A 15166-nucleotide genomic window follows, 5' to 3' on the forward strand; every position below is an offset into this window, starting at 1 on the left:
TTTTTTTCCAACGTTTTTATTTATTTTTGGGACAGAGAGAGACAGAGCATGAACGGGGGAGGGGCAGAGAGAGAGGGAGACACAGAATCGGAAACAGGCTCCAGGCTCCGAGCCATCAGCCCAGAGCCTGACGCGGGGCTCGAACTCACAGACCGCGAGATCGTGACCTGGCTGAAGTCGGACGCTTAACCGACTGCGCCACCCAGGCGCCCCGTGTCATAGCCATTCTTGAAGTCCCACCTAAATGAGTTTGAAATATACTGTGTCCAAAAATCTCAGGAAGCATTATTTGGCAAAATTATTCTTGACTACCCTGAAAAAATACTAAGAGGGAACCTAATTCTTAATGCCAGTGTGAAGAAGAATTCATAATCACTGAAGATTGACATGATATTAAAATGAGGACAGATGACCTACACTTGGTCGCTTTCTGAAACAGCTGACCTCCTGGCCAGAAAGAAGATAAGAAAGGGCTTTACTTTTCCTCCTCAGTGGTCCATGTCTGAATGCTTCAAACTTAGAAAATTAGGAACCGCAAGAAGGAAGTTGCACAGCTATTATTGTGCTCAGATAAATATCAAGTGTTGACTTTAAAGTATTAATGTGAAAACATTAGTTATCTCACACCACCCTCTGCGAACTTTGATATTTACTGAAAGTATTTCACTGCCCTGGCTTCCCGGCAGTGCACTGAAATTCGAAGTTTGCCTATAACCACAAATGAAAGCAGGATTTGGAGTGATACCACCATTGCAGGACCGTTTCTAAATATATGCGATTGGGCTAACCTAGCATGCTGCTTTTAATTAATGCCATTCTAATCTTATGGATTTCTACTGTTGAGGGGCAAGGTAAGTTGAAAACATGAAAACAGATCTAAATATTTTGTTCTTGTCTCAAATGTGTGTGTTGTATGTGTGTGCGTGTGCGTGTGTGTGTGTGTGTGTGTGTGTATGTTTTAAAATGAATAATTATGTAAGAACATTTTAAATAAAGGATCATATTTGAATCTATTTCATCAATATTTTCTAATACGAAATTAAGAAAAAAAATCAAATGAAATGAATCTTCTCTGTTCTCGAAGCTCCAAAGTGTGAATAGCTACCAAATACAACATTTGGGGAAGAATTCTATGATGAGAAAGCTTCAGGTAATGAAGTTGAAAAGGTCACGTATCAGTGTAATTCTCCATAAACTCTGCAATGCCACTGACTAGAGAAAGCATCCCCAGAAAAATTGGACACCTTCAAAATGTTTGCATTTTCACAGATTTGTTAATTTAAGATTTAAATATCATTAAATCAGGAACTTCCTTTTTCAATCTAATTATCATCAATAAAGAAAAATCTTTTTTAGTAAAACAGTACAGTATATCCTAATTTTTGTGTGTAATAAACTGGTGAAATGTCCATGAGTTCTTTGCTTTTTCTGAGCTCTTTAGCAAATTTGAAAGTGAAAGGAAATTGTGCATCGTTTTTTATTAAAACTATAAGCCACGTCTTAAAATATGTTGAAAGCTGTCTCATCTTATTTCACGCTGAAATAAAAACCATCATATCCGAATAACTGCAAACGAAACCTCTAACAATGCCCAGGACAGCTGATTAGACCATGTGTGGAAGTGGAGTTTCAATCCTGTGTCTTGTTTGATTTCCAGCAGGGCTTTCTTTTGCTATTTTGTTGCTTGCTAAATTTTGCATACAATGGAAGTTCTTTGGGGAAGTTTCTCTTTAGTCCTCACATAAGAGAAAAATAGGAACAGTAAAAATGCTTTACTTTGAAGATGCACCTTCATGGGGTGCCTGGGTGACTCAGTTGGGTAAGCATCCATCGTTTGATCTTGGCTCAGGTCATGATCTCACAGTTCATGGGATCAAGCCCTGGGTCCAGCTCTGCCCTGACAGCATGGCGTCTACTTGGGATTCTCTAGGTCCTGTCTCCCTGTCTCTCTGCTCTTCCCCCATGTGCGCGCTCTTTCTCTCTTTCAAAAATAAATAAACACAAAAAAAGAGATCCACCTTCATAAAAGTTATAAAACCCTATTTCTATGGATTTGAAACTTTAATTTGTTACTACATTTAGCATTGAGATGTACTCACAGGAGAACAGTTAGCTGATGGGGGTAAAAGTACTTTTTCTCCAATAGCAGTCTTAGTTGCTTAGTCTCAACTAAAAATACCAAATTCCCTGTGCACCTTGGTGGCTCGGTTGTCTGACTTAGGCTTAGGTCATCATCTCCCGGTTCATGGGTTCTAGGCCAACATCGGGCTTTCTGATGTCAGCATGGAGTCCACTTGGGATCCTCTGTCCCCCTTTTCTCTCCCCCCTCTCCTGCTTATGCTCTCTCAAAAATAAACATTACAAATAATAACAAAAAATTTTAAAAATACAAATTCTCTGTTTAGACTATGCAGCAGCCTCTGCATATATATATATATATATATATACATGTACATATATATGTATATGTGTATACATGTATATGTGTATGTGTGTATACATGTATATGTACATATATATGTACATGAGTATATATATATACAGTTTATATATATATATAAAACGGTGTGTCTGGTATATATTGTTTTAAAAATCTGTTAGATATGACAGGGATTTCTAAATGGGGAAAAAGCAGAGGAAAATAAGTATAAAATGTGAGACTAATATGTAGAATTTTTACAACCCCTAACCCAGAAGAAGATCTTCATCTTCAGTCTAGTCTTCCAGAGAACCTTCAGGGAAGCTCTATCCCAAAGCTGTGTAGATGTTAAATGACCTGTCAGTTTGTATTGCATTTACGTTTAGGTGCCTGTTGAGAAACTGGCCCCAAAGCAAAGGCACCATATCAAGGTAACACTTTTATAAAAACTCTGCATGCTTTCAATAGTGAAATATTTACCGAGCAATATATTATGCTGCAGGCTGCGGTAAAGCTCCAAAGAAAATGAACGCTCCGTGCCTGTCTACACCTTCCAGTGTGCTCAGAGGAAAGCAAAACACACAAATAAGTAAACAGAGAGCAAAACTATGTGTGTGTGTGTGTGTGTGTGTATGCAATATATATATATATGTGATATGTGTATGTATATATATAAGGGAGTGTATTTCATAGGAAACATCATAAGCTTTTATCCGAAAGCTTAGACAAGAGATATTATCTCCTACTTTTGGTGACTGGATAAGGGAGGCCTGCCAGGAGAAGTTAACTTTCGGAGCTAGCACATCGCTGTGCGCACAAAGAGTATTTTCTTAATGTAGAATGAGCATTGAAGGGTAGGTAGAATAGGGACAATTGGAAGATGAGAGTGAAGTCCCTCTGGATGGCAAAGTATATGTAGGTAGAAATGCATGGAAAGCAAATGCTGTAATTTGAGGGGAGGGCAAAGCAGATCTGAAAAAGAATTCTGGAAGGTGCGGATGTCAGTGTTATGGGGCAGGGTGGGGGTGTCTCTTCCTCCATATCTTTTCCCAAACTACCAGAGGATGACAAATGTCCAATTGTAAACCGTCAGATAAGAAACTCCAGGTTTTGCAGGCTAAAGGCCACAGGCATCCCCCGTGTCAAATATCGTGTGACAGGGAAAGTCACCCCTAGATAAATGCCAAAAAGGAATTTTCCCAATTAACTGGTTTGGGAGCAGAATTTCTGGAAGTTGTTTCCTTTTTTTGCATAAGGGGAAAACAAAACTGCTTCATCCTCAAGCACCAGGGAAAACCAGAGGACACAGAGACTTCAGGCAGAGATTCCCCCGGGTATCATCAGCGTAGAGAAAGGAATGGACGGCTGAGCCCCCAGACCACTAGCACCTTGTGGGGACAGGTCACAACTGCTGCTGACCCCCCCTCTGCCGTGTTCCTAAACCGTGGGGGATTTGCTTCTAGAAGTTACTGCAAAAGAGATTTTATTCCCCCTGACTCCAAAACATAAACTGCATTGACAATGGCCTTTTCAAATACTCTTGTACTCTTAATTAGGGATCATTTTTTGTTCTCAACTAATTAGTACACTGGAAGGCACATAAGATAAAGGAATTTGAGCTAGAAGAAAGAAAAAAAAATCAATGAGATGATTAAAATATGACTTAATGATTCACTGATGTAGGTTAATTCCTCAGTTTTGTTTTATTTTTCCCAGTGGGACATTGTGATTTTCCAAGAATCAACCATGGAATTCTTTATGATGACAAGAAAGATCCGCCCTTTTCCTCAGTTCCTATTGGGAAAACTTTTTATTATTCTTGTGAATATAGTTTTGTGTCTCCTTCAAAATCCTTTTGGAATCGCATAACATGCAGGGAGGAAGGATGGTCGCCAACACCCAGGTGCCTCAGTGAGTACATGCCCTGATCAGTAGATGTGAATGTGTCATTCAGTCAATAGAGAAGATATTCCCGAAGGGATGTTGGGCTCTTGGGGCTCTTGGTGGACAATCACGGGGATCAGGACTAGAGAAGCCAGCGAAGATAAGAAATGTAGCCCTTTCTTGAAAAGCCTTTTATGAAAACGAAATGAAGAATAAATGTGTGAACTTCCTTATATTACCTAGAAGTGCTTTACACATTTTAATTTTAAAAACTGATGATTTATATGTTTAACTACTAACGTGCAGTTCCTAATATTTGGTATCAGCCTGGTCATACTTTTCCTTTAAAACAAGTCTTTCTAGGGGCGCCTGGGTGGCTCAGTTGTTTGTCCGACTTCAGCTTAGGTCATGATCCCACGGTTCATGGGTTCGAGCCCTGCATCGAGCTCTGTGCTGACAGCTCAGAGCCTGGAGCCTGCTTCAGATTCTGTGTCTCCCTCTCTCTCTGCCCCTCCCCCACTCACATTCTGTCTCTCTCTATCAAAAAAATGAATAAACGTTAAAAAAAATTTAAAACAAGTCTTTCTACATACTCATTCTGTTTTGAAACTTACTATTTGCAACAATTTGAAACTTACTATTCCTGCAATGCAAAGATTGCATAAGTGTAAATATTTTCACTTTTATATTTTCCATAAATCCCTTCTTTTGTTCTTACAATGATATCTTTCAATGAACGTGAAGAGCAGACTCTGGAGAGAATAGATATATTAAGCAAAGAACAATGGGAGGCAGAACATATGAACCAACAAAGGAGACAGTAATGGTCTTTCTCCTTCTATAAGAAACATTTAGGAAAATTGAGAGAGAAATGGGTATATTAAAATCTTGTTTTGTACCTGGAAAAGTGTATAAAAACAAAATATTTTTAAATAAAAACCACAGAACAAAATGAAATGTTAATTTACTTCCAAATATGGAATATATGACTATATTTCATATAGTAAACATCATATATAGTAGTATGATCTAAATTCTTTTGAAATTTTGTTTTTATATGTGATTTCAGTTTTGAGAGTTTGACATTCTTTTTAAAACATTGCAAAACACAAATTTAGTTTGCTCTTTTTTTTTTTAACACTTCCACTTTGTACATTAAACAATTTTTTGGTCCTTAGGACTGTGTTTCTTTCCTTTTGTGGAAAATGGTCATTCTGCATCTTCAGGACAAACACATTTGGAAGGGGACACTGTACAAATTGTCTGTGACGTCGGCTACAGCCTTCCTGGTAATACTGACATCATTACATGTTTGGAAGATGGATGGTCTTCTCCCCCCAAATGCAGTTCCACCGGTAAGTAAAATACTGTTGTTTCACATCCTGACATGTGATGCGATTTTTTAAAAAAATTTTTTTTTCAATGTTTTTATTCATTTTTGGGACAGAGAGAGACAGAGCATGAACGGGGGAGGGGCAGAGAGAGAGGGAGACACAGAATCGGAAACAGGCTCCAGGCTCCGAGCCATCAGCCCAGAGCCTGACGCGGGGCTCAAACTCATGGACCGCGAGATCGTGACCTGGCTGAAGTTGGACGCTTAACCGACTGCGCCACCCAGGCGCCCCGTGATGCGATTTTTTAAAAGAAATATATCCAAATAATAAATAATAAATAAATAAAATAAATATATCTATTGTCAGAAGCTAAATGTAGATTTCACCTTTTGCTTTTATCATTATGCATTTGTTTTTCAGTTCCAACTGTGTCTGATAGATGTACAGATAGCAAAGTTTGCCTGCCTACACAAATCTAATGCATGCAATAAGTAAAATTATTAGACAACACACTTTGAAGGCTGTACCTTTAGGTTAAAGTAACACCCTTTTATTGTTTCCATGAAAATTATCACATTAGTTGAAAATGAACTTAATTTAAAACCCGAGTATTGGGGCGCCTGGGTGGCTAAGTCGGTTGGGTATCCGACTTCGGCTCAGGTCATGATCTCACAGCTTGTGAGTTCGAGCCCTGCATCGGGCTCTGTGCTGACAGTCCAGAGCCTGGAGCTTTCTTCAGATTCTGTGTCTCCCTCTCTCTCTGCCCCTCCCCTGCTCAGGTTCTACCTCTGTCCTTCAAAAATAAATAAACATTAAAAATAATTAAAAAAAAAGAACTCGAGTATTAAGCTGAAAAGAGAGTATTTAAGTGAAAATATGTCCAATACTAGTTAAAAATGTCCTATGACTAAGATAGATTTTTATAGTTATTTTCTGTGTGTATACTAAACTCCTATGCTGAATTCAATAAACTGTCAATTTTCATGTTTAAAATATTTTGCACCTGTAAGCGTTAGGTTTATTTACGAGTGCCTTGGAATTTGGGAAACAATTCCTTTGGAAACTATAATATGATGGGATCTCCCAGATTTGGGTGAATGCTTGTAATTCTTCATCTTTAAGAGTCCCTGGCAATCACACTTAAGCCAGCTCATGGAATTCTATCCTGTTTGCACAGCTTAGTACACAACCAAAGACTCAAGAACACTCTTAAGAAAACATCTCTGGCTCTTTCTCATCATAATACGCTCTCTCTGTTCCTCTGCCCTGTAAATTCTAGCCACCATGGTCTCCGAAACTGTGATCTTGCTCTTCCCGCTGGACTCTGTATAGCTTCTCCTTCCCTGCAACACAGTCTGGAAAGTGCTACCAGAAAGCTGAAACAACCACAGATCAAACTTTGGGGTTTGGGTGGTTTTTTGTCCCCCTTTTCTTGATTATTATGGACTTGCACCATCCAGTTTCCAGTTTTTTAGAGAGAGGTTTTATATAGTTTTCTAATGTTTTCCCAGTTGGAGGCTATGCTGACACCAGCTACTCCATCTTCTCAGGAAATGAAGTCTTCTGATTGGCTTTTTTTTTTTAAATGTGATTCTGCAACTTCAATATTTAAATTCTTCTAGAAAATAGAGTCTTTTTAAAGTGGCTTGAATTACAATACTCACTCGGTTACGTGTTGTAAGTTAGGCCACGACCTCTTTCAATTATGAGGGGCTGGCACATGACTAATATTTGCAAAAAAATAACAAAAGAACACATTTATTGACTTCCTACCTGAAGTGTCCAGTGGTTGAACAGGGCTCATAATTTAGAAGGCTTCAGTTATGGTATAAATACTTCATTGTCATCTCATCTCGAGCACCAGCTCTCTTCCTTTTCGTGAGATGATGGCAATCATCAGCCCAGCAATTGTATTTTAGAAGCCTGACAACTCAATTTGACAACTCAACTCAGTAGTAACCCACTCAAGCTGGTTGCTGTGTACATTTTGTGAGCCTTTGAAAAATTCTGTGTATCCAAGGTAGGGTGTTGGATCAAGAACACCGTGGAGAAAGTCAGGGGCAGCTGGGTGGCTCAGTTGGTTAAGCAACTGACTTTGGCTCAGGTCACGATACCACCAATTTGTGCTGTCAGCACAGAGCCTGCTTCGGATCCTCTGCTCCCCTCTCCGTCTCCCTCAAAAAATAAATAAACATGAAAAAAAAAAAGAGAGAGAACACTGTGGAGAGTCAACAATGTTTCAGAACAACTGGACTCCAGCATGGGTTCTGAGAAAAATTACCTCTGGGTCCATGAGTAAATGATTACCTATTTGAGCTAAGATTACTGATCTACAAAGTGAGTATGCTGAACTATCTGGGTAACAATGATTAATGATTTTTCTTTAAATCCCTAAATTATTTCCACCGTGGTGGAAGCTCTTATTTTCTACCAACTATGTTAATTTATTGACAAATATTTAGTGAGGAATGGCTTTTAAAAAGAATTAGAGTAGCAAGGGGAGAAATAAAGAATGGATAATGAAATGGTGGAAAGAAATACAAAAAGATGAAAAAATAGATGAGAGGAATGCAGGAAAAGAATAGAGAAAAATAAATATCTAGAACAAGAGTTCTAAACTTTCTCTGGAGCATGCACACTTTTTGTTCCCCCAAAGACGCTGTGGAAATGCTGATAAAATCATTAATCGTTTCGTAAATCAATCATGATATGCATGTGCATTTAAATTTCGTATCCAATGTTACTAACATTGTAAATCATATGCTTTAAAGATATATTGGCTTTACTCTTAATGCTACAGTCTTAAAAAGGTTTTGTTTTTGTTTTTGTTTTTTTGTTTGTTTTTGTTTTTTGTTTTTTTTTGAGAGAGAGAGAGAGAATGAAAGAAAGAGAGGGAGCGTGTACGCACATGCGAAAGGGGTAGGGGCAGAGGGAGACAGAATCTTAAGCAGGCACCATGCCCAGCACAGAGCCAGATGAGGGGCTTAATCTCACAACTGAGAGATCATAACCTGGGCTGAAATCAAGAGTTGGTTGCTTAACTAACTGTGCCACCCAGGCGCCCTCACTAATATTTTTTTTAATATAGCAAGTAAATTTTCAGGGAAGTCTGTCTTATATCAAACTCCTTTCAAGTACCACCATGATTTTCTTACAGGAGCAAACTGTGATTTTATTTTCCTAGCATAGCAAGGTCTCCACCAGGACAGGTAGTCAACACAAAACAATATTAGCCTGTGTTCCAATATAGGTGTCTGCATACAGTTCCTTAAGTTGCATAAATGATATCCCCTAAAGTTGTATAGATCAAAATATGTACAAAACCTTATTGCAGTCCTGATACAATAAACTATCTATTTACTTATATCTATCTATCTACCTATCATCTATCATCATCATCTATCTACCTCTATTATCTATCTGCCTATTTACGTATGTTACCATATACATACATATCTACATATATATAATATAGAGAGAGACATTGATTTCTCTCTTACAGTGACTTTTATAGGTTCAGGCAAACAAAAATTATTTTATGAATTGTTTCTAATATACATATCAATGTTACCGAGTAGTAAATTCACATTAACAGGATTACATTTAAGATTTTCTATACTTTGTTGCATCCTCTTTTGACTATAATTTATTACATTACTTGATAAAACAAATTGTTGATGCTTGTTTTTATCATCAGATCCCAATACTATGTTTGAACAGTTTTGTTTTGGCCGTTTTTTGAATTTTAACTGCACAAAAACGGCTCGGAAGTATGCTATACGCTTTAAACATTATGCTTTGATTCTCAGTTATTAAAGATGGAGAGAGCACTGTATCTGCTCTACCAGCCACTCATATACTTCTTTTTTATTTTTTGATACACGGCTATATTTAATTAAAAAATGTATTTGGGAAAAACCTTTCAAAAATGAATAAGGTCTAAAATTCTGAAGTTTCTGCTATTCTAGTGAAAGTCCTACAGGCTTCAGGGATCAAAATGATTTTTAGCATGGCTACCACACTCTAGGTCAGAGGTCGTTTGTGCACATATGTGATAATACACTTACAGGCTACAGTTCAGCTGATAGAGTAAAGGCAAACTTTAAAGCCAATTTATTTAACAGAACTGCCAGAAATTGGTGCTTCAGTGTGTCATGCTATAAGGTTCCTGTGGCTGCTGTAGCAAACTGGCACAAACATGATGGCTTAAACAACACAGGTCTGTTCTCTTTCAGTTCTGGAGGCTAAGACATCCAAAATCAGTTTCTCTAGGTTAAATCCAAAGTGTAGGCGGGGCTGATTCCTTCCAGTGCTCTAGCAAGGAAACTGTTTACATACTTTTTCCAGCTGCCAGAGGCCCCTTGGTTTGGGGCCCCTTCCTCCCCCATCAAAGCCAGCAGTTTGGCTCTTTTAAATAGTTTTCTCCCTGTTCCTCTCCTTTTGTGGTCACATCATTTTCTGCCTGACTTCGACTTTTCTTGCATGCCTTTTTTAAGGATCACTCTGATCAAATCAGGCACACCTGGATAATCCAGGCTAATCTCCCCATCTCCAGATCCTTAACTTGACCACACTGGCAAAAATTCTTTTGCTGTGTGAGGTAACATTCACAGGTTCTGCGGATTAGAACGTGGACATCTTTGAGGGGGTATTATTTAGCCCACCACAGTCATTTACAGTAAAAACGAGCATATCGATTCATGGAACACTACTACTTAACTAAAGGAATAAACAGTCTACCCAAAAACCTCTGACCTCACATGAGTTATACATGGACTCCTTTTTGTATTCTCATTGCACTGTTTCCATATCCCAATCCTCTAGAGCCAATTGTTTTACTATTTATTATTTACTATTTGGTTTTCCAGTTACGAATTCCGTGCCATTTTTGGTCTGATGCAGGACCTGGTCTGATACTCCCAAGTTAAATGAATTCTGCCTACCAGTAACCCCAAACCAGTGTGAAACCTAATGCAGGGGTCTGATTTATTGCAAATCACCCATAACACTTTATAGGAAATTACTAGATTACTGAATTGGATTTCTCTTGGGCATGCCAAAACTCTACTGACAAGAATTCTTTGCTCTCGTTTTTTTAAAAAACAATACATCTATTTATAATCTACCTTATTGTATATAAAACTTAATATACTTTACATTGTTTCCTAGAATGTTTTATTTGAGGATTTATGGCTAATTTATTTTTATTTTATTTTATTTTTTTATTTTAGAGGGAGAGAGAGCATGAACAGGGGAGACAGACAGAGGGAGAAAGAGAGAAAATCTTAAGCAGACTCCATGTTCAGTGTGGAGCCCTATGTGGGTCTCAATCCCACAGCCCTGGGATCATGACCTGAGAAACCAAGAGTTCGGTGCTCAACCGAGTCACCCAGGCGCCCACACTTATTTTCAATAAACTAAAAGTGTGGACTGAAAGAATAATTCTGGGTTGTAGTTTCCCTGGCATAACCCTTATTTTCTTTCCTCCTAATGGCCATATTTATTAACTTATCATGACAATATTTACTAAACTAACACTGATCTTTTCAGTGTGGTTTTTTTCATAAAAATATTTAAAATCAGATATTGTAGTTGACAGTGGTTTTTGTCTGAATCAGAATATGCTTATCCATTTTTATAAAAATTTATTTATTTTTTTGCTTAGAGGAAAAAATATATATATTAAAAATTTCTTCATGGCCCCTGGGTGGCTCAGTTGGCTACGCATCTGACTTTTGTTCTTGGGTCAGGTCATGATCTCATGGTTCTGGAGTTTGAGCCCCGCATTGGGTTCTGTGCTAATGGTGGAGTGCTTGTTTGGGATTCTCTCTCTCCCTCTCCCTCTGCCCCTCCCCGACTCATGCTCTCTCTTTTGCTCTCTTTCTCTCTCTCGCTCTTAAAATAAGTAAATAAACTTAGAAAATAAAAACAGATTGGAAGCACCATAGATTTCATGGTATGTAGTGAATATGTCTGGTGTCATTTGCCCACATGCTATCGTAAGTACTTTTTTATCCAGGAAATAGAAGCAATTCTGAATATATTTCTTTTCACTAGACTCTTTTGAAAGATATTTCCTAATGGACAATAATCTAAATTTAAGGTGTCTCCATATAGCTTTAAAAGACCAACATTAAATGTTGATATAATAACAGATCTTTGAAAAGCACTTAGCCCATCCAAAATAAGATTGTTTATATGCCATGTACATTATAATATTTATGACCAAAATTAAAGCTATTTTCAAGGTACCTTGAATTAAAACGGCCTCATAATTCAAAACTAAGCAAATATTACCAAATTTATAGTTGGTTATACATGCTGCAGCCACTTTAGACACTTTATTCCTTGACTTTCATCCTCTTCCGTGTCATTGGATTATTAACTCATAGTTTATAGCCAGAGACTTGGTGTTTTTGTTTATTTTAGAGCAGTTTTGGGTTTCATGACAAAATTGAGGGGGAGGTATAGAGATTTCTCTATACTACTTGTGCCACACATGCAAGATAATCTGTCTCATTTTCAACTTGACAGGCCAGGGTGCTATTGACAATCGACACATCACAATTACCCAAAGTCCATAGCTTACGTTATAGTTCATTCTTGGTGTTGCACAAAGTCTTTGATTCAAATGCAGCCCAGAATGCCTCAGGTCATGCCAAATCATGCGCCTTTTAAATATGGTTGTACATTTTTTCCCATATGTATTAGTTTTCTACTGCTGCTGTAACAAATTACCATAAACCTAATTACTTAAAACAATACAGACTTATTATCTTACATTTCTAGAGGTGAAAAGTCCTGAAATCAAGATACTGAATCATGTTTCCTTCCGGAAGTCCTAGGAAAGGATCGATCTCTTTGCCTTTTACAGCTTCTAGAAGCCCTTTGCGTTTCTTGGCTCATGGCCCTTCGTCATATCACTTCAACCTCTGCTTCTGTTGTCATGTTGCCTACTTTGATTCTGACACCTCTGCTCCCTTTTGTAAGAATCCTTGTGATTACATTGGGTCCACTACCACACAGATAATTCAAAATAAGCTCTCCATCTCAAGTCCTTTAATTTAATCATTTCTGTAAAGTCTGTTTTTCCAAGGAAAGGTAACATATTTGCAGGTTTCAGGGATTAGGACGTGGACGTTTTGGGGAGGCCATTATTCTGTCTACAACACTGTGTGATAATTACACTTAAATAAAGCAGCTAGAAAATCCTACATCAGCCAAGATAAATTATTTTCAATAGCTTTTTTTTTTTTTTTTTTGCAATTGGATAAGAAAGGGAATGTAAACAACCAGTAAGTAAAGAACTGTCATGCAAAATTATTGGAATAAAACACAGAGATGCATGGGTACAAATTTTACTAAAGCTGAGTGAGTCACATTCCAGGGGGTTTGTACAAACTGTTATTAAACTATTAAATTGCCGATAACAATGTATAAAACTGGCTAGTTTAAATAGTATTTCTGAGATTTAATTAGAAAATATTTCATCATATTTTTGTGCTTGATTTGAGAGTATTTGTCTTGAATGTCATTTGTATTTTTACATGTGAATTTCAATATCTAATTTTATAAATGAACCACGAATGCAGGTTAGAAGAGAAAAATACACATACATATTCATATATATATCCATTTTTACCTGAACCAGAAGGCATTCATAATGCATTGGTATTTAGAAAGTTATTATAGATGTGGTTTAGAAAGATATTAGAGATTTGGTTGGGTATAATGGAAAGATTCAGAACACCTAGAAGCAACTTAGCCATGTTGTTTAGCCATTTTTTTCAAAGGGTCCATATACTACATACAGCTCCCCATTCATAAAATCAGGAATGTTTTTGTTTTTTAATGTTCCCTCCTACTTAAAATGTACTAGATGTGTCTTCTTTGGGCCATTCCAGTTATTAACTTTTTAAACATATGTATCATTTAGTTAAATAGGCTGCATTTTAATTTTTATTACCTGAAAGAATGATTTTCATGTGATCTGAGTGTGAAAACTATTCATATGCTATTTTATAGACAAATAAAAGTTATTAAAATTATCTTTAATTCAATAAGTGAAATAATTTATAAGTAACTGCTCAAACCTTATTTATTATGGTCCTGAGGAGATTGTCATACAAAATTTTACTTTGCTGTTCAAAATGTTAATTTCTTAAAAGGGGCTTACACATATTTATTGGGTGTAAATAGTTAGCTTATTTTTTGAAGGTAAGAATATAAGCATCTCTGCGTATGAAGTCCCCCTAATCTTATTTTTGTATTGCACATATTAAATTTAATTTCACAATGATTATTTCACACATATTTATTTACTTTTATTTTTTTTTAGATATAGAATGTCTTGTTCCATTTTTAGAAGCTAACATACATGTTTATCCAAAACAAGAAAAATACACACCTGGAGATGTGTTGCAATTTTCCTGCAGACAAGGACTCGTAAGAGTTGGACCAGATTCAGTTCAATGCTATCATTTTGGATGGTCACCTAATTTTCCAACATGTAAAGGTCAATATTTATTTTAGAGCTGATGAAACAACTTATAAAATTTTATATTAATGTCTATGTATTTTATCAGATCTTATATCTATAATCTGACAAACTGCAAAAAAATGGCAAAAGTAGCATTTTAATTGAGAAGAAGAAGGGATGCTGGGTCATAGATTAGTTATGTTTCCTTTATCAAGGGGTAATTCTACCTCTGTGCTTTGAAATATGTAATGGAGTTTTATAGATCAAAATATAGTCACCGGTACTGAGAAATGTTAGGGATTTTTCCCCAAACTCAATTTAAAAAAAGAATACTTTAAAAAATATTGTGTGGGCCTTGTTATATTTTATTAAGTAATTAAGAAGTAATCAAATAAACATATGGATTATTCAATATAAAAGAATTATGATTTTTTACTTGCTTCAGATGACATTACTTTTTCAAAATTTTGGATAGTTATTTTATATATTTAAAGATATTAATTAATAAAAACAATAATTGCATATGTATATCATATCACATATTTGACAACTACTTACTTTTATATGATATCCAGATCATTGAACTACTTTAAAATCTTCAAGGGTACAATTAATATCTTGGTTATAATAACCTGCACAATATGGGGGGGGTAGGCGCAATCAGGATATTTGCATATAGAAAGAAGATAAGATTGCCCTAAAAATTGTTAACTTAAAGAAATGCAATAAGATGTTTTGTATATGCTGGTCAGTGTTCTTATTTCTTAGGTATTCTGAAGAATTTAGAAGTCAAATCTTACTATGTCCATCATTTACTTTAAATTACTTTACAAAAAAATTAATCGGGCAAAATGTAACATTCATATATATATCTCGGTGATCGGTATATGTGTTCATTGTGCATCTTTCTTTGCTCAGAATTATTTATAAAAAAGGCATCAATATTTGAGAAAAAGAATAGACTTTACACAATACACTATGTGCACTATAAAAAGCAAACCTGAAGAAAATAGGAATGTAGCATAAATGTAATTTAGTTCTAGGTCAACC

The 15166-nt window shown here is 36.4% G+C and overlaps 1 protein-coding gene across 2 annotated transcripts in view; it reads left to right on the forward strand.

The window, feature by feature from the left end:
* The first annotated feature begins 793 nt into the window (after positions 1-793).
* The window catches only part of LOC125155553 (complement factor H-related protein 5-like), a 31069-nt gene continuing 16696 nt past the window's right edge, over positions 794-15166 (forward strand). Inside the window, exons 1-4 of one of the 2 annotated variants that reach the window (XM_047840987.1) lie at positions 794-851; positions 4136-4330; positions 5482-5658; positions 13976-14152. In XM_047840987.1, coding sequence (XP_047696943.1) covers positions 794-851; positions 4136-4330; positions 5482-5658; positions 13976-14152 — 607 coding nt within the window. The remainder of the gene's footprint in view (positions 852-4135; positions 4331-5481; positions 5659-13975; positions 14153-15166) is intronic. The other variant, XM_047840988.1, reaches the window with a different exon arrangement.

This window comes from Prionailurus viverrinus, chromosome F1 (genome assembly GCF_022837055.1).
Source record: "Prionailurus viverrinus isolate Anna chromosome F1, UM_Priviv_1.0, whole genome shotgun sequence".
Classification (NCBI taxonomy): domain Eukaryota; kingdom Metazoa; phylum Chordata; class Mammalia; order Carnivora; family Felidae; genus Prionailurus; species Prionailurus viverrinus.